This window comes from Eleginops maclovinus, chromosome 9 (genome assembly GCF_036324505.1).
Source record: "Eleginops maclovinus isolate JMC-PN-2008 ecotype Puerto Natales chromosome 9, JC_Emac_rtc_rv5, whole genome shotgun sequence".
Classification (NCBI taxonomy): Eukaryota; Metazoa; Chordata; class Actinopteri; order Perciformes; family Eleginopidae; genus Eleginops; species Eleginops maclovinus.
The window spans coordinates 6797968-6817444 of NC_086357.1; the positions used below are offsets into that span (position 1 = coordinate 6797968).

Genomic DNA, 19477 nt, shown 5'->3' on the forward strand with positions numbered 1-19477 from the left:
ATAGGAACATTCAGGACAAACAAAGTGCTTGTCAAACAGTAATATTGGCTAAAACTGAGTGTGCTTTTCTTATTCATAGATTAATTAAAACTACAGTAACCATTTGTATGTAATTATAAACTGTTGCAAATACAAGAGAGCAACAATTCCTCCAAATTATACAACAAAATATGTAGTTCCCCTCTATCACAACTCATAGAATTGTTTTCTGTTCTGACACCACTATCATTTCAGGAGGATTTATGGAATCTCTTTAAGTAGTCATTAGATCTGCAGGGCATAAAAGACATTCATTTGTTTTTATGATTAGAAATATTCTCTGTTTCAGTCCAATGCCTAGTAAACCCCCACTATAGTTTAGTGTTAGGAGGGTTTAGTTATACACCTGGATAAATCTAAGGAGATGACAATCTCTAAATAATTTTGTAGAGGAGTTATTGTTTAAGTAGTCTAGATCAGTCTTTGTTTATCTGGGAATTAAGTTGTCCGTCTACCTGGCTGATCTCTGAAAGTTATTTTGAAGGCTGGCTTGGTCTTCCCTTTCACATTCATGTTCAGATCATCTTAAAGTAAATGTCCTTTCTCAGACAAATGATGTTGCTTTTTTGGTGGGAAAATGCCTCAGCTATTGAGAAGATGTTTTTCTAATTAATCTGGATTCATATTTTTTAGTAGTTTTTCAGGATGTTAGTCTTACATAATTCTCACAACTACAGCAACAGTTTGACCCACTGAAGAAGAACCTTTTGGTGTATATGCAAATCTGCGACATGACGTGATTTCTGTGAGGGTTGGTTGGGCAAACCTTTTAGAACAGAAACGTATGTAACCATACATTAACGTGGCAAATTCACCCATTGAATAACAACTAGTGATTAAATGGCTAAAGACTGAAGTCACTTCATATGTTAGGAAGAAAATAAACAAATGATTGACACATCAAACCGCAAGACATTGCAGAAAACAAGACATACAGCTCCACACTGCTCCCTGTGTTCTTTTCCCATGATTCTTTTCTTTTTTGTCTCCTTCTAACTGACCCCTGTTGTGTTTGTTTTGCCTCGTCTTTCCCCAACAGGTTCAAGTGCCCTCAGTTGCCCGAAAACTCCAAGTTAGTCTTCACCCCTCTTGTGTTTAGTTAATGTTTTCTCCTGATCCCCCCTCCTTCCCTTTATACAGCACCCATTCTCACACATTATCCTGGTCTATTCATATCAGCCATTCACACCAAATGGCTGTCATTAAAACGGAGATACAAAACACAAAAGGCATCAATGTAAGATGCTGTGGGTAGTTCACACCCTAACCACCTGTTTTTCACCTTCCCACCCACCTATTGCTTTATGGGGTTTTATTCAACCGATCAGCATGCTCGTTAATGCTCACTTTGCCAGTGTGGTCGTGGCATGATGTTGAAAAGCTATACAATCATATATGATGCCTCTGCACACCTCACAGCACTCTTACTGTCACTCTATATTTTGCGTGTGTGTGTTTGTATGTGAGAAATAAACTGTACTTACCACTGGTCCTCTTGCTGCAGGGATGAGGGAACATCCTCCCATTCCTATCTGTGACCTGGCAGACTACATCGAGAGACTCAAGGCCAATGACGGTCTGCGCTTCTCTCAGGAATACGAGGTAACTTTCTGCTATTATACATGAGTTTCAACTCAAGCAACACACTTTTTAGTAGGGATGTAGCAATACGAAGATGACAAGGAAGGATAATATAAGGCAAGAAAGTTAACAATACCAAATTAGTGACAATATTTGAAAAATTATGGCATTTTCAACTGTATAAAATCCTTTTTTTGTGAACAGGAAAAAAACAAAGTTGTGATTGATCAACTATTCAAAAGGATTTGTTAACCTTGTGGTACTGTATAAGTGTGTTTTAGATAAATGTAGGATGGGATGAAGTGTTGTAACTTCAAATGATGTGTTGTGTCAGGAGACGTTCACACCAGCTGTGTTTCAAGGTTTCAAGGTTCAAGGATTTATTTGTCATATGCACAGCATATACAACGTATATGTTGGCAATGAAAATCTTATATCCCATGCTCCTCCAACAACTCAACATACATGGTGCGAATAAGATAAATAAAATAGTGCAAAAAGAGAGAAGAATATTTACAATAACAACAATAAAGATTTGAGGATGTGAAATATATACATATGTGGAATACATTGAGAGTATTTAAACACTTTACACTGTTGAATGAGGAGGTATGGACAGATGCATATATTACGTATAACAGATGTATATGGCAGATATGTATAATATATAGATATATATGTGTACTATAAACAGATGTGAGTAGACATTCACAGAGCTCAGGAGTTCAGCAGTCTTATAGCCTGTGGTATAAAACTGTCTCTGAGTCTGGTGGTCTTGGTCCGGATGCTGCGGTACCGTCTGCCAGACGGCAGCAGACAGAACAGATTGTTGCTGGGGTGATGGGGGTCCTTTGATATCTTACCGGCCTTCTGGGTGTAGAGGTCCTCCATGGATGGCAGCTCCGTCCTGGTGATGTGCTGAGCAGTTTTCACCACCCTCTGTAGAGTCTTACGGTTGAGGGCGGTGCAACTGCCATACCAGGCGGTGATGCAGCCAGTCAGGATACTCTTGATGGTGCATCTGTAGAAGTTGCAGAGTATCCTGGAGTCCATGTTGAACTTCCGCAGCCTGCGGAGGAAGAAGAGCCGCTGTCGAGCCGTCTTGGATATGACCCTGGTGTGATGTGTCCATGTCAGGTCCTCACTGATGTTTACCCCGAGGAACCTGAAGCTGCTGACTCTCTCCACAGGAGTCCCGTCGATGGTGATGGGTGTGTGTGCCTCTCTCCGCCTCTTCCTGTAGTCCACAATCAGCTCCTTTGTTTTGCTGACGTTGAGATGGAGGTTGTTGTCCTGGCACCAAGATGTCAGGGCTCTGACCTCCTCTCTGTACGCCGTCTCGTCGCCGTCTGTGATCAGGCCGATGACGGTCGTGTCATCAGCAAACTTGATGATGGTGTTGGAGCTGTGTGTGGCCACGCAGTCATGCGTGAACAGGGAGTAGAGGAGAGGGCTGAGCACACAACCCTGAGGGGCTCCGGTGTTGAGGGTCAAGGTGGAGGATGTGATGTTCCCCATCCGCACTGCCTGGGATCTGCCCGTCAGGAAGCTCATGATCCAGTCACAGAGGGCGCTGTTGAGCCCGAGGTCCCTGAGCTTAATGATGAGCTTGGAGGGCACAATGGTGTTGAATGCTGAACTGTAGTCAATGACTGTTCAGTCCTGTTGAACACCACTGGAGCATTCCCTCCAAATCTTAAACGTTTCTCGTGCTCACACAAAAGTTTCAAACCTACCAAATGTCAGGTTCATTCATAGGCTGTTTTCCTGGTTTCATTATTATTTTATTTAATGCATTTACGCTTCAGAGTGAATTAAAGTATGGTTGAAGTTTTTTCATGGATTTCAATGACATTCACAAGGCTGGGGTTTCCATCGGTCATCAGCTTTTGGCCGTATGTTGACACTGTCTGACGATACGAGACCTTGAATAAGATCTGACAGGGAGCTTATGTACTGCTGTGTGTCTACTGCTGAGTGTGCTTATGTACTTCCGCGATACTTTCTCTTGAGCACGGGAAACGTTCACGTTTTGGTTTTTTTCCATGTCCCTTTACAGGTTCTGTAGCTTTTTTGTTTCAGTAATGCTATTGATAAAAATGAATGCTTTCCAATACCCATCTGTAAAATCACCATTCTTTTTCTCAGTTAATTACCTGATACAAAATGTTCAGGCAATGTTTGTCTCAGATGTGTTTTTACTCTTAAGTGTAGCTGGCTTACCATTGCAGAGTTAAGGTTCAGCATTGGTGTAAAAAGGAATACAGTTCATACTGCATAGTAGTATGCATAAATCTCTGCCTCCTTTCCAAGAAAAATATTCTACTGCTTTTACCTACTGTAAAAGCCAGTGAGGGATTATGGATTGTTGATGTCCTACAAAGGAAGGTAATTTGCATTTAAAGTGGTGAATTTTCAAGCGGATAAACCAGGACAGATGGGTGCAATGTTTATGCCCCAGAAGGAAAGGTCCATATAAATTATGAAACAGCAGCTGACTCAACTTTTTTTGACCCTTTTTTTTCTGGTACAAACTTTGTTGAGGCAGGTTGTGGTGTCTGATGAACAAGATACCATTCAAAACGGTTTGCTTATAATTTGAGGAGCCTTGATGGACATATTTGGAATCTGAAACACATTATACACATTATATATTGGCCAATTTCTGTTGCATTAGAGCTACCAGCCATTAGTCTATATAGTAAGAGTGGCAGGGCTTGAAAGGAAGGCTGATAATGGCTGTGTTTAAAGGATATCTGCAAGAGGATCTTACAGCTTGTTACATCTGAGGAAAGGCTCTCTTTGAGGACTGGAGACTGTTTCATATACTGTTTATGGTAATTCTCTGCATGATAATGATAACGTCTTTTTTTGCCCCACCAAATGAGAGCAGGACCCTTTAACACTTAAAAAACACTAGCATTGAAGTGAGGCTTGCTGCAATCATTACTTTATTCTGTGGTGATGGAGGGGGAAATACCCAGTAATATAGGTCAACCAGTCAGCAGTTACAGGACTCTCATGTGTGAAACTCATGTGTCAATGACTTGATACACAAACCTAGTAAACTCATACACACATTCACCCATATTTGACAAGATAACATTATTAGTCATCTCATTGGAAATGATTTTGTACTGACAACAGGAGTGACATGTCAATATCATCCGTAATACTTCCCAATGTTCCGTTTTGGCTAAACTGTCACTTTGCTGAAGTGACTTTCACCGTGCTCCCTTTTTGAAACAAAGCAGGAGTGCTGCTGTGTGTAACAGCAGTGGGTTTTGCAACTTTCTTCAATGAGACAAAATAAAAACAAACAAACCAACACAAGCATTGAACTGTGTCATAATGTCTTGAAACTAATGCTATATTTGTATAGAAGAGGGTACATACTCGTTGAAATTATATTTATGAGTCAGTTTTGTCTATACTGCAAAATAATCTATTTCCATTGTATTTTGAATATTGAATAATCACGTCCTTTGCGAAAAAGCATTACACTATATTTGTTTTGTCACTGTATTCCAGCTCGTCCTAGTGGCTGTTCCTCGTAGCTGCTCGTTAGCTTGCGTGCTAAAGGCATGTGACTTTAATTCAGGAAATTTGCTTCTGCCTGGCTAGCAAATGGCAGCAGCTCGACACTGTGCTCATAATGTTCATCACTGATTCTGCTGTTTAAAACCACACAATTGTTGCGTAAACATAAAGGCCACCCCCCAGTTCCCCCTCAGGTTGACATTGCTTGCTCTGTCAGCACTGCTGCTGTTCTTTGCACCTCTTGAGCTGTTAGCAACGTTAGCCACTAGCTGCCTTCATCTTGAGAGTAGTATAGAGGCTATCCCTAGACATGCTCTGAATTTAAAATGTAGCACCTTTAAAAATATGCGTTTTAGTTTAATGCATCTTGGTCTGACTCGACAGCTGTACTATCCTGGGATAAGCCTGTTATTGGCCTTATCTAATTTGTTCTGCAGTCCCCTACATTTCCTCTATCTCTGTTATCTCTTGTGTCGCTGCATACTGTGCTTGTAGAGATTGTGATTGGTTAAAAGGAATACAAACAAGCCAGAACATGTTTTTTCCTTGTGCCATATCTTATCATTCAAATGTTCTGGGGAAAAGTGTATTTCTCAATATTATCACATTAGCGATTATATTATAATTAGTGCATAGCAAGTTTTGAAGACAGAAAATAGTAAGTGTTACATTTTTGTGGATAATGTTAATACAATAGTCAGGTCTAGATTAATAAAATAATAAAAAAGAGCCATGTAGAGGCAGTTTGGGGTCTTGCCCAAGGACACTTCCACACAGTGACTGCAGCGGCTGGGAATTGAACAACCGACCCTCAGATTGGTGACCAAAGCCTATCCATTTTATATCCTCTATGTGTTTATCTGCTTTGTCTTTGCTGTTGAAATCGCAGAGCCGTGAGTGTGATAACACTGACATACTCTGTAAGTGATATACATGTCGGTGGAGCACATTAGCAGTAATGTGAGTGGTTTGTCAGTGCAGCGCGGTGGAAGCCTTACCTAACAGGCTGTAAAATAAGATGTGCATTCAACCTCTTTCTCCATTGTCATTATTATCAGTTGTGGACTGGGGGGGTAGGGGGGCTGAGCATCCGCGTCTAGCCAGTCGAGGGGAAAAGCAGCAGGATATTATAGTCGTTGTTGCAGCTTCATTTTGACTGTGCGTGTGTGTGGGTATACAGGCGTGTGTTTGTTTTCCAGATGCTGCAAGATAAGTAGAAGCGTGAAAGGTCAATCATGAATAACAATCTTCAGCATGTCATTATTCAGCTATAGCTGCGCCTGCATTCACAGCCAGCGATCGATGGAGACCAATCATCAGGCAGCATAGTGAAAACCTGTCAAGATTATTTCACGACACGCTCCACCATAACCCGAATGCAGGCATGGTTTTCAATCACAGCAATGATTTATTTCCTAACAGAACAAATGAATAAGTAGGAATTACTATTAAGAGAAGTATCTTTTGGCAACCATTTTTAAGTCATGTGTCTTTGTTTGGAAACCTAAACAATCCCATAGAACGTGTGCATTTTAAGATGTCTGTTGTTAACAAGTGTGAAGAGAATATAAATAAAAGTGATAGGAACTAAAAATGCAGTGGGGTGCAGATCTCCGCCAGGTGTCTGCTGAATAAAAATGCACTGAATAAATATATTTATATATTTTGCAACCAGGGAGGTTTCTGCCTTCACTTTTGCAGCTGGAAAGCAGGACACAGGTCCCTCTTGGGTATTTAGATTTTTTTTTTTTTTTCCCAATGTTTATATATGGACATACTGTAACCTAATATGTACAGTACATTGCAGAAGTGTTCACCTCCTTGGTGTTTTACCCATTTTATTGCATTAAAGCCTGCAATATAAGTCACTTTTTAATTTGTATTATGTTATGTACACGACATGCCTACCACCTTTAATATGCAGAATATTTATCGTAGTGAAACAAACAAACAATTATTAAATTAAAAAATTGAGCTTCAGTAAGTTAGCATAAGCATTCACCCCCCAAAAGTCAATATTTTATAGAGACACCGTTACATTCTGCAAGTCTCTTGCGGTATGTCACTAGAAGCTTGGCACATCTATCCAATTTCCCATGCTTCAAACTGCTCCAGCTCCTTCAGGTTGGATGAGTTTTGCTGGTTTACAGCCATCTTTAACTCATAACACAGATTCTGAATTGGATTGAGGTCTCAGCTTTGACTCGGCTATTCTAAGACCCTTAAATATTTCCTCTTAAACCACTCAAGTGTTGCTTTAGCAGTATGCTTTGGGTCTTTGTCCTGCTGGAAGGTGAACATCGGTCCCTTCATCGAATCTCTTGCAGACTGAAACACATTTACACATTAGGAATCTTCCTTTATTCACCACCATTTATCATTCCTTCAATTGTGACCAGTTTCCAGGTCCCTGCCAATGAGAAACCTCCCCACAAAATTATGCTGCCACCACCATGCTGCACATAGGGTGGTGAGAGGTGTTGTGTTTGTTCTTAAAATTCTAATTGCTGACCTGTTTGGAGAGCTCGTTAGTCTTCATGGTGCAGTTTTTTTGATAGTGGTGCCCCTTGCTTAGTGGTGTGGCAGACTGGGGACCTTCAGAACAAGTGTATCCTGTATAGTGGACCTGATATCAGAGATTTTGTGAAAATTACCTTGCACACACTCCATTTCAGTTTTTGCTTTGTTCTAGTTTTTAATATTGAGCTTCTTCTTTTTTCATTTCAACACTTTGGACAATTTTTCTACAAAAATCTGAATGAAAATTGGTTTATATTGCAAAAGAAAACGCCAAGGGGGGTAATACAATAAAGTATTGTATATTAACTTCCAAAAGACAACTTATTTCTAGCCTTTCCCTCTGCTCCCATCGCCAACACCTGCCCAAAACAGAATCATATGCATCGATGTTGATGGAAAATTAGATCATGAGATCTTCCTAAGCTCCCGCAGACAAGCCTTCATGTGGACCAAAACAAATTTCATGCTCTCTGCCTTTCCACAGCTGATCTTTCCATAAGAGTGCTTCAAAATGTGCCAGTCCATGTTTTCATGCAGTGACGCACTGACTGAGTTGTTATTTTTTGAAATAAAATCTCTTGATATAAAGCTTGTTTTTCCCTAACAAAGGGAAACTTAGGTCCAATACCATTGCTTTCCCTTCATCACTGGATCTGTTTTGTGTTAACGTCAGGCACTGAGCTGCTAGGTGAAGGGCTTAAAAGGATTTTTGGAGTGTCCAAACACTCCAGTGTGTATCCAGGGGGGGGGGCTTAAATATCATCCTGGGCTTTTCATAGAATAGAGCCGCAGACTGAGAGAGGGATAACAAATGAGTTTCTGTGTCACATTTATTGGTCTGGACTCTTCGCTTGAAGCCCTGACAGGCTTTAAAAAACAGAAATGAATATAAGCGCTTTTTGTTATAGATGGTAACCTGATCTCACCTTTTCATATCCCTCTCTCCCCCTCCTCTGTCTGTCAGTCCATTGATCCAGGGCAGCAGTTCACCTGGGAGCACTCCAACCTGGAGGTCAACAAGCCAAAGAACCGCTATGCAAATGTGATTGCCTACGACCACTCCAGGGTTATCCTCACACCTGTGGATGGTGAGAAACACTTATTCAGACATCTCAAGGGAGGCGACTTTACATCTCAAATAATAGATTGGCCTTAACTGCAGATAAACCAAGCATTTTTTTAAAGGGGCCCCATAATGCTTATTTTCAGGTTTATATTTGTATTTTGTGCCTCTACTGTGACATGTCTGTATGCTTTAATGTTCAAAAAGCTCTTTATCTTTCTCATACTGCCTGTGCTGTAGCACCTCTTTTCACCCTCTGTCTGAAACCAGAGCCCAGTCTGCTCTGATTGGTTAGCTGGCCGACTCTGTTGTGATTGGTCAACCACTTAGTGATGTCCAGCCTCTTAACCTATCACGTACAATTTGTTAGAGCCCTGCCCAATAGAAGCAGGAGTGTTAGATAGTAATGTGATTAGTCCAATGGAGGCGGTTCAGACCCAGGATTGAGTGTGTGGGAGAGAAACTCACTCTAGAGGAAAGATTTTAGCTTCTACAGACCACTTACATGCACGCAAACCTATATAAGACACTACAGGAGAAGGAAAACAAAAAAGCATAACAGAGCCTCTTTAAGTCCTATATGTACTGTATTTCATCACATATTAGTGATAAGACCTGCTGCTTTCTAATTGCTTGGTCCTCATTGCAGGAGTTTCAGGCAGCGACTACATCAACGCAAACTACATCGATGGGTACAGGAAGCAGAATGCTTACATTGCCACACAGGGGCCACTGCCGGAGACACTGAGTGACTTCTGGAGGATGGTGTGGGAGCAGAGGACCTGCACCATCATCATGATGACCCGTCTAGAGGAGAAATCTCGGGTGAGCCACTTTTGTTGGGAAATAGTTTGAATGATACTGTGATGACAACAGTCTGTTTTGTTTAAAGAAGAGGCCCAAAGTGCCAATGTTAATACATTAATATATAAAGTGAACTCAGTTTCTCTTAGAAGTAATTGTTTTTGTTGTCATTGTTATGCGTTGATTTCACATAAGTCATCCATTTCATCTGCCCACCTTCTTTAATCCAAACTGTCACATAAACACAGACCCCACTGACATTTACTTTAGTTTCAAGGTTTCAAGGTTTCAAGGTTTCAAGGTTTTATTTGTCATATGCACAGCAGATACAGCGTATATGTTGGCAATGAAAATCTTATGTCGCGTGCTCCTCCAACAACTCAACATACATGGTGCAAATAAGATAAATAAAATAGTGCAAAAGAGAGAAGAATATTTACAGTAACAACAATAAAGATTTGAGGATGTGAAATATATACATATGTGGAATACATTGAGAGTATTTAAATACTTGTGGAATGAGGAGGTATGGGCAGATGCATATATTATGTATAGCAGATGTATATGGCAGATATGTATAATATATAGATATGTGTACTATAAACAGATATGTATGGCAGATGTGTATAATATATATATATATATATGTATGTGTGTACTATAAACAGATATGTATGGCAGATGTGTATAATATATATATATATATATATATATGTGTGTGTACTATAAACAGATGTGAGTAGACATTCACAGAGCTCAGGAGTTCAGCAGTCTTATAGCCTGTGGTATAAAACTGTCTCTGAGTCTGGTGGTCTTGGTCCGGATGCTGCGGTACCGTCTGCCAGACGGCAGCAGACAGAACAGATTGTTGCTGGGGTGATGGGGGTCCTTTAATATCCTACCGGCCTTCTTCCTACACCGCTGGGTGTAGAGGTCCTCCATGGATGGCAGCTCCATCCTGGTGATGTGCTGAGCAGTTTTCACCACCCTCTGTAGAGTCTTACGGTTGAGGGCGGTGCAACTGCCATACCAGGCGGTGATGCAGCCAGTCAGGATACTCTCGATGGTGCACCTGTAGTTAGGTGCAGCGTGGGGCCTGAGCAAAGAGCCAGGCTTGTTGGGGCTTGAAGATGCAGGATTTTTTTACATCATAAACATTGTGTCACTCTACCCAAAGGGGGTGTGGCCCAATTTTGTAGTGGGTTCCACTTGTTGTTATCACAGGGAGGGGGCCATTACTGGTGTTATTGGGGAGGGCCCAATGCCAAAGTCGCAAAGAGGTGGACCACGATATTGGGCAATGTTTATCAAAGTAAAGATAGATAACTCTGTGTTTAGAATCAGTTTTTGGACCTTGAACAACCAACAGCGCCTAATGATTTAAATAGGGCTGTTCAAGTATTTCTACAGTGGCGGTGGTTCAAGTTTACCTGGCTCTGCTACAGCATCGCACTGCTGGGGGACATGATGCTTTCACAGCCAATCACAATGCAGGTGAGAGTTAGCAGGTCAGGGAGAGCTTTTATAAGAGTAATGCTTTCAGCCTGCTATACCAATGTTATGGTATACCATCACAGCAACGTGCCATCCGACCTGGAGCCATAACACCCGTCTGTGGTTCAAAACGAGGTGCACAAAATATTAGTAGATCTCTATTTGTAGCTACGGTAACAGGAAGACAGGATACGAAACCTTGGCACACACTTCATACGCCTAAAAGGTTTTTCTGTAGCAGATTTTGCAGCACTATAACATCACACAAGGAAACACAAGCAATCATCACCCAAAGGACAGACATTATTCACCCGAATACAAGAGGTAGCTTGTCAAATACCCCTTTTCCATCAAAGCGGTTCCAGGGCCAATCCGTAGACAGTACATGATTGGACGAAAGCGGACAGCAAAAGCTACTGAACCATGGTGATGAAAATTGAACCACGGCATATTCTGGAGAAGAGTATAAAATTGGAGAACTCATGCATCAATTCCACCTGGAATCATAAGAGTGAAAGCAACCTAAACAGAGTGCAAACACAGTCCGCTATTGTTTGCAATTACATTTAAGTGAACTGTGACACCATGATGTGGCACCACTAGGGTTCTGGGCAGTGGAAAACCAAACTAGCACCAGCACAGAACTAGAACCGAACTGAGGGGAAAAAAGTGACATAGGCCAACAAATGACTGATGCTACTGTTCTGGCAAGGGCAGTCTCTCATATCTCTAGTTACCTTTCTGTTACCCTGAAACGTCTAATGAGCCGTGTGTGATTTGCCCAGGTGGTAAACTCTTCACATCACTCTGACCAAAGGCCATGCGGCACAGTACTCGACCGCAGGCCTCGCCAAACTACCTCGCCCCACACGCTGACACCTGCACCCGGGTCAGTGAAGCGTAACACCCCCATCTGTCTTGCCAATCTCCTGCGGCCTGATGTCCAAATGTATGTTGCTTCACCTCCTGTTATCCTCAGCATCCAACCGTCCCTTACCCAATGGTGGAAAAAAACAGCAACACTAAAAGGGGATACGCTGATTGCATCAATTTGTTTCATGACTAAGCTTTTTAAAGTCTCACTGAATGTTCATTTTGCATTGCATCACAATGCTCTGAAAGTGTATCTGTGACTTTTACTTGTTATATGTTTATGATATTGCTTTTACTTACACTTTAGGAAAGCCAAAAGAGCTCAGTGAATGCTATTAGTGCTAATTTAAACTCATTTTATCTGTGAAGCAGCAGCAGACTGTTTTCAAAGAAAAGCGCAATTTACACTCCCGGCAGCAAACACACTCCACTTAACAGCTCAGCTTGACTTCTTACCTAAAGGGAAACAGCACACACTTTACATATTAGAGTCTGTTTTCAGGTGTTTTTGAAAAACAACTGCAAGTATCAGAATTCCTTTATTAGTCCCACAGTGGGGAAATTTACATTTTTACTGATAAAGAGAAATTACAATAATTAAAGATACAAAGGAAGTATTTATTACGCATTCCAAGTATAAAAAGGTAAGTATCATCATTTTAAGAATTCAGTGACACAAGAGAAGTGTCTCTCCAGAGAAAGCTGTGTGAAGTCTGATAATTAAAAGTGATGTCGTTGGCTAAAGAATACACATTTTAAAAATAAAATTCTAGAGGTGTGGCGTTTGGAATAAAATTAGTTTTGTAGACCTCTGTACCCAGCTTCTCAACTCTGCTGCAGGCTCCAGGCTACTTTAACTGCTCTTAGCATACCATCCAAATCTCAGATCAAACTGTCAGCAGTTGAGTTGCCTTGTGGCAAATGTAAGTGCCAGGTTCTGACAAGGAATAAGAATCAGTTCTGCTGCATCAGGTTTGATTGTTTTACTCGTGTTATTGTCTGTGATGTGCTAGCAGCTCGGGCCCAAATGCAGTAAAACACTGGAAACTGGGATTAAAGTTCAAACAAAAGCGAGCTTTTATTAAAAAGCCGGTATAAAAAAGGGGGACCAGACCAGGTAACGCAAAAACCACTAAACAAAGAAAAATAAGGAACAGACAGGAACAAACAGGAAACAAAGATGACGATCACACCCAGAACATAAGAGAAGACAGACCTAAATACACACAAGACTAATCACAGAGACAAGACACTGCAGGAGAGGGGATTTTAAACTCAGCGGCAGCAGGTGAACAAACTCAGACAGGCACATGATGGAAAACACAGGAACTAAAACCAGACAAGACACATGTAGGATAATACATTTAAAAATAAAACGGGAAATTATCAACACAGACCCATAATCATGGCACCTCATCATAATAATTACATTTTTGGACCGGGTTGTCATATAAAGTTGTTAACTTTTTAAGTCAGAGTCTTCTGTGATGGTTATGCCATTACGCAACGTAACACATAAACAAATCTGAAGCCTACATTAGCCTTCGATGCTCTCTTGTGTACCTTTTTTCCATCTGCTATACTGGAATTATTTGTGCTCTTTCTGTCCCTGTAACTTTAAAAACAACACTGTGTGTCTCTGCAGGTCAAATGTGACCAGTATTGGCCCAGTCGTGGCACAGAGACATATGGAATGATCCAGGTGACCATGCTGGACACTGTGGAGCTGGCTACGTACAGTGTGCGCACTTTCACCCTCTATAAGGTGAGAACCCTATTTGATACTGTGTATATTATTATGCCTGTGTATGGCAGCAAAACGGGTCACAACATCTGAAGGCTTTGGTATAAAAAACATTATAAACTATGATAATAATAGTTGTTAATAGTTGTGTCACATCACACCAGCCGATAACATTTTCAAAGCCACTACTTGACAGAAATATGAACCCAGCAATGTTAAGTATCCCATGTCTTAAAAGGACATAAAGGTCCAGGAAGAGGACTTGAAGAGGATCATGCCATCTCTTACAGGGAGTTATGAATACATCTACTTAACTGTAGATTTGATGATAAATGTTTAACCATAAATAGTGCTATACTGTACTGAGTGCAGGATGTGATCATGCATCAATGACTCCTTGAAATGTGCTTTATTCTGAGCAGCTGGTGAGTTTTGCTCAGAATTCATTGTTGACAGCATTTTATGAAATCAAATTCTCACTTAAATCGCTTTAATGATTTATCAATTAGCTAAAGCAATATGTCTTTGTTGTACTCAATGGCAGTATGATGAAATGATGGCATTTTCACTGTCAAACCAACGTTTCTATGAATCTGTATAAACAGATATCTGCATGGGAGGAAATTGTTTAATTTTATTAGCTACTAATCTGGTTTCTTATAGAACAATTGCTTAATTGTGTCTTTACATTGTCTCATAACTCCAGCTCCATAAAACGTCACAAGCTGCCAATCAGACTGTAAAAAATGACGGCATAATGAAGAGGAAGCCTTGAAAAGGATAACCCTGGCTTAAATAAATGATGAAACATTTCTTAATGTGTGCTCCGACAGAATGGCTCGAGTGAGAAGAGAGAGGTTCGACAGTTCCAGTTCATGGCCTGGCCTGACCATGGAGTGCCTGAGTATCCCACCCCAACCCTCTCCTTCCTACGCAGAGTCAAGGCCTGCAATCCTCCAGACGCTGGACCCATGGTGGTCCACTGCAGGTTAGCTACCTCTTACATAAACACTAAGGCCTCAGTATGCTTCAAACAAAGTCAGTCAATTCCTCCAATATACTCTGAAATCCCTTTTTTGAAGATGTCAAATAAATTGATTAACTTTCTGAAATAGACAAACCAACAAGCTCGCCCACATTACGTAGTGATTATATTATTACTTTATAATTTTCTTGACAATCCTAATTTTTGTTTAGTAATTAGCATTTAAAAGAATCACACAATATCTTACAAAGCAGCAACATTGAGTTATGGAGTGGTGCAGGTATGAGTCCTAAACCGGGACTTTTTACCACTTCCAGTTCCCTTGTCTCGAAGTCTATGGATTTTTGAAAGTGTTTAAAAGCCTGCAATAAGTTCTGTGGTTAACACAAGGTTACATGTTTTTCTGATTTTTTCTTCAACATAAAATCTGTCCGCTTCTATGTTTCATAACAATTCATTTAGTTTAGTTTAAATTCATTAACATTTTGCTGCCGATTGCATTTTCACTTCATAAATCACATAGTAGTGTTAATATTATGCAGAAATTATCCTGCTGAAGGAAACGTGTTGAGTATCATAAATGTGTTGTCTACAGAGCTTATCTTCTGCAATATACCAAAATCCAATGGAAAAATCCCATTTCCTTTGTCAAGGGACCGCTCGATGCATTTTTAATAACGTTCAACACTTACACATAGAATCTGTAGCACGTACACAGCTGTGATTAATCCTATAATGCTAACTTCATAAATGATGTCTTTATCAAACTATCATGAATAGATTTTAGGAGTGATTTCTGAAAATGAGTTATTATCCACATTTATATGATCCATTAAATATTATGAAGCTGTCTCCTTGAAAACCATGTTTCAGCTCCCTTGTGGTTCAACCTCTATTTAAAAAAACACATTTGGATCCAGGGTTTCTAAATAATAAACCATTTTGTGTTCTGTCAGTGCCGGTGTTGGCCGTACAGGCTGCTTCATTGTGATTGAAGCCATGCTGGAGAGGATGAAACACGAGAAGTCGGTGGACATTTACGGTCATGTGACGTGTTTGCGATCTCAGAGGAACTACATGGTGCAGACGGAGGATCAGTACATATTCATCCACGAAGCCCTGCTGGAAGCTGCAACATGTGGCAACACAGAAGTCCCTGCCAGAAACCTGTACGCCCACATCCAAAAGCTCACCCAGATCTCTGCTGGAGAGTCCGTCACCGCCATGGAGCTGGAGTTTAAGGTTTGTAAGATAAGATAAGATAAGATAGGAATTACTTTATAAATCCCAGACTGGGAAATGTGTGTGTTGCAGCAGCATAATGCAATACAAGTCATTGCACAAGTAGAAAATAAAATAAGAAATAAACAATTCTAAAGTATGAACATAAAGAAGAAATAGAAATAAACCAATATTATAAATATATATATACACAGTTGGACTATGAACATAAATAATCAGTAAACTGTATACATTTTTTTTTAAAAACACGTTTGAAACACAATGTGAACATAGCTGTTCAACACCTAAATCAATACGTGAAAGAAAAAAGCTAAATAAAGAATAAAAGTAGTAAAAAACACAATATATCAATAAAACACAGGGAGCTTCAGCTGCTGCAACAGGTTGCTACCTAGCACGGCACCAACAGCCAATGAAATACTTGGTACCTTTCTGATTGTATTGTTAGGGGTAAGGTTCGGGTTCGGGTTAGGGTTTGTACAGGTTTATAGTCCATTAAATTAGCATTACAATCAAATGCTGTCTCCAAAAATATAACCAGAAATGAAATGGGAACAAATACAATTTTGTATCAGGAAAGAGCCGCTGAAAATGTTTACCTTCGGCAGGTTAATGTCAAACTTGTAAAGAAACTTTTGACCTGGATTAGAAATGTTTTAAATTAGGTTCGGGCTATATTTCACCAAATTGTCATTTTTTTATTAAGGTTTAAAGATTGGAGTGTGCCGTAAAGCCTGCAAGGCCACGTTGATTATTGGAAAAAGCTTTTTTGATTGATTGGTTTGTTAGTGATGAGTTTGTATAGCTTTATTGTCCATTTAAGTAGCACTCTAGTCACACAACTGATTGACAGTATCTCATAACAAAATCACTGAACAATGAATTAAAGATTGTTTCATGAGCGTTTCAAGACTGGCTGTAAATTGGACCTTCAGCAGGTTAATGTCAAGTTACTACACAAACTTCAAAAGCCATAAAGTGTGAAAACCCATCAAGACTGGATGGAAAACCATAGCTGCTGGCTCTATTTCACCAATGTTCCATGTTTTTAATCAAAGTCTAAAAGAGGGAGTGTGCCATAAACCTTTCAAGGCTGCACCAAGTTATCATGTTATTCCAAAAACAAAAGGAAACATTGTTAGGTGCCAACAGCTGCTTTATTAGTATTGTTCCTGTATTTAGTAAAATAATAGGAAGTGTGTTTGTGTTTAAGGCTGGTACCTTTTTTATTATTTTTTAGACAAGGTAGTTTTTACAGCTTTACCATGCATTTAAGAAGCACTCCAGTCATATACGTAAATGGGTTCTAAAAAAAACAAGAAACAGAATGACTATCACATCAAACTTACATTTAAATATAATTAAATGAAAGGCACTCCTGTCAAATAACTCGTTGCTCACTTTGTAATGATTGACATGACTTTCTAATGCAATTGGTATTAAGCGATAAAATCCATATGTTGTGAAAACATTGAAATGAAAAAGTACAATCAGTTTTGTTATCACATTTGAGCTTACTTGTTAGGAGTCTGGCACCAGTCTACTTAGGTTATGGAGGGTGTTGCAATATCTATAACTAGTGGGCTCAAAACTCTATCAGTGATTTTTTTTGACATTCTTTGGTTGGCTGATTTTGACTACCATGAGTAGTGTTGCGACCATTGGATATAGAGAGCACAAGATGAAAATGATCAACTCTACTGTGGACAATTTATGTTCAAGTAAAAAAGCAATGTGTCCAATCCAATGACTCCAGAGTCCCCTAAAACTTCTAAATCGACCCAAAATTAATCAAAATTAGCTCACCAAGAGAGTACAAATAGGGCCACTTGCAGGTTAAGGGCCATTTTTTATTCTGAAAATGTCAGAAATGGATTCAGCAGCCTCAATAACCCCCAAAATCACTCCAAAGTTAAAATTATTTTCCACATGGTAATTAATGCTGATTATTGCAAATTGCCCAACATACAGCTCCGGGAAAAATTAAGAGACCACTGCAAATTTTTCTTAAATCTTTATCTCTACATGTATGGCAGCCATTCCAGTGTTTGTTGAATTTCAACACAGAGAAAAATGGTCAGTAGTTTATGCAGGGCTGTAAGCAAGTCAAGATGTGCTGGGGACGCGCACTATACATTTCTAACATTAAACTTTGGGTTACTCAACATTTCTGGGTTCACAATAGGACTGTAGGAGCTGGCAACTAGACTATCAAGGGAAGTGCATTACTAAATGACGGGAGGGCACCTTTAACTGCATGATGAAGTCAGGGCTAGGGACAAGGAAGGATTTTTGATCCTCAGCCTGTGTAACAGAGATGAAACCCCTCAGAGGGGAGTGTTGAGCTTAACTCCTGAGCTTCATATGACAGCCTGAAGAGGAGGGAGAGAGTGATAGAGAGGGCCGGGACAAACTGGATGTCTGACAGCCTAAAGATAACTGGTGGTTACACTGTGTGAGCTGCAGCACTGCACCTTCCTCTGCTCTATTCACACTGAGCGACACCACAGTGATTTAACCAGCCGCATAGATGGGGGGGGCACTCCACAACCCAAATTATGCTGCCTGTTCAAGCAAGCAAGATGACTGTAAATCCGGACAGAGCATAATAAGGTTTTGATCCCTGAACTCACTGCAAATTTCTTATGCAAGCACTTCTCAAATTGACACTTGTGGTGCAGAGGAATCTCATTAGGGCCTGTTAGAAAAAACTAGCCTGGAAGAAAAATAAGATGTTGCTTTCAAAAGTGTTTTTATTGTAATATGCATCGGTTCAGGCTGCTATCATACTGTGAGCACTATATGTTCCTACAGTGGTCACCCTGTGCACGATCTCAAAGTCCTGTGCAACTTAAAAACTGACTAGAGCATGGTTTGGCAATATGCCTTTTGGAGCCACTTTGGATTAAACTTGCCTTTGGGATTTATCTGCTTTAGTCTTTTATTTTGCATTTAAGTTTCAAGATGAATCATGAGGGTTAACGCTCATAGCCCTAGCCCATAGTTTTAACATCACAGAATAAATAAAATAAAGCGCACCAGCTTAAAGTACATCATTTTGATGTAACAATGTGTTAAGTTCTTACAAGTCCATTGTTTTTTTTTGGTATTACATTTGTTTTGCACATTAAGATAAATAAGATAAGATGCAGATAATTAAAATGTAAAAGAGTAGAAATAAACTATTCTAAAATCGAAACATCTCAAAATAGAAATAGAAATGAACCGGCATTAGAGAGTGGAAAATGTACAGATGACCGTGAAAATAAAAATTCTATAAGTTATCTGACAAATAAAACAGGAATGTTTTCGTGTATCTGTCCTTGTGATAGCGGAGCTGGAGCAGTCTGTTAGAGAAGGAGCTCCTCTGTCTGTCCAGAGAGGGGGGCTGGGGTTATCCATGATTGATAACAGTTTGTTCAGAGTCCTCCTCTCAACCACAGCTTCAAAATGTTCAGTTTAATTTTAATGACCAAGCCAGCTGTTCTTGATCAGTTTGTTAAGTCTGCTGGTGTCATCTGCCGCATTGCAAAGAACAGTGCACTGGCAACAACAGACTGGTAGAAAATCCCCAACATCTTGCTGAACACGT

At 40.0% G+C, this 19477-nt stretch overlaps 1 protein-coding gene across 10 annotated transcripts in view; it reads left to right on the top strand.

The window, feature by feature from the left end:
* The window catches only part of ptprfa (protein tyrosine phosphatase receptor type Fa), a 185273-nt gene that overhangs the window by 155203 nt on the left and 10593 nt on the right, over positions 1–19477 (top strand). For 5 of the 10 annotated variants that reach the window (XM_063891080.1, XM_063891084.1, XM_063891081.1 and 2 more), the window contains 7 exons: positions 1079–1111; positions 1544–1641; positions 8645–8768; positions 9393–9568; positions 13560–13679; positions 14492–14646; positions 15600–15885. In XM_063891080.1, coding sequence (XP_063747150.1) covers positions 1079–1111; positions 1544–1641; positions 8645–8768; positions 9393–9568; positions 13560–13679; positions 14492–14646; positions 15600–15885 — 992 coding nt within the window. The remainder of the gene's footprint in view (positions 1–1078; positions 1112–1543; positions 1642–8644; positions 8769–9392; positions 9569–13559; positions 13680–14491; positions 14647–15599; positions 15886–19477) is intronic. The other 5 variants (XM_063891087.1, XM_063891089.1, XM_063891083.1 and 2 more) reach the window with 1 other exon arrangement.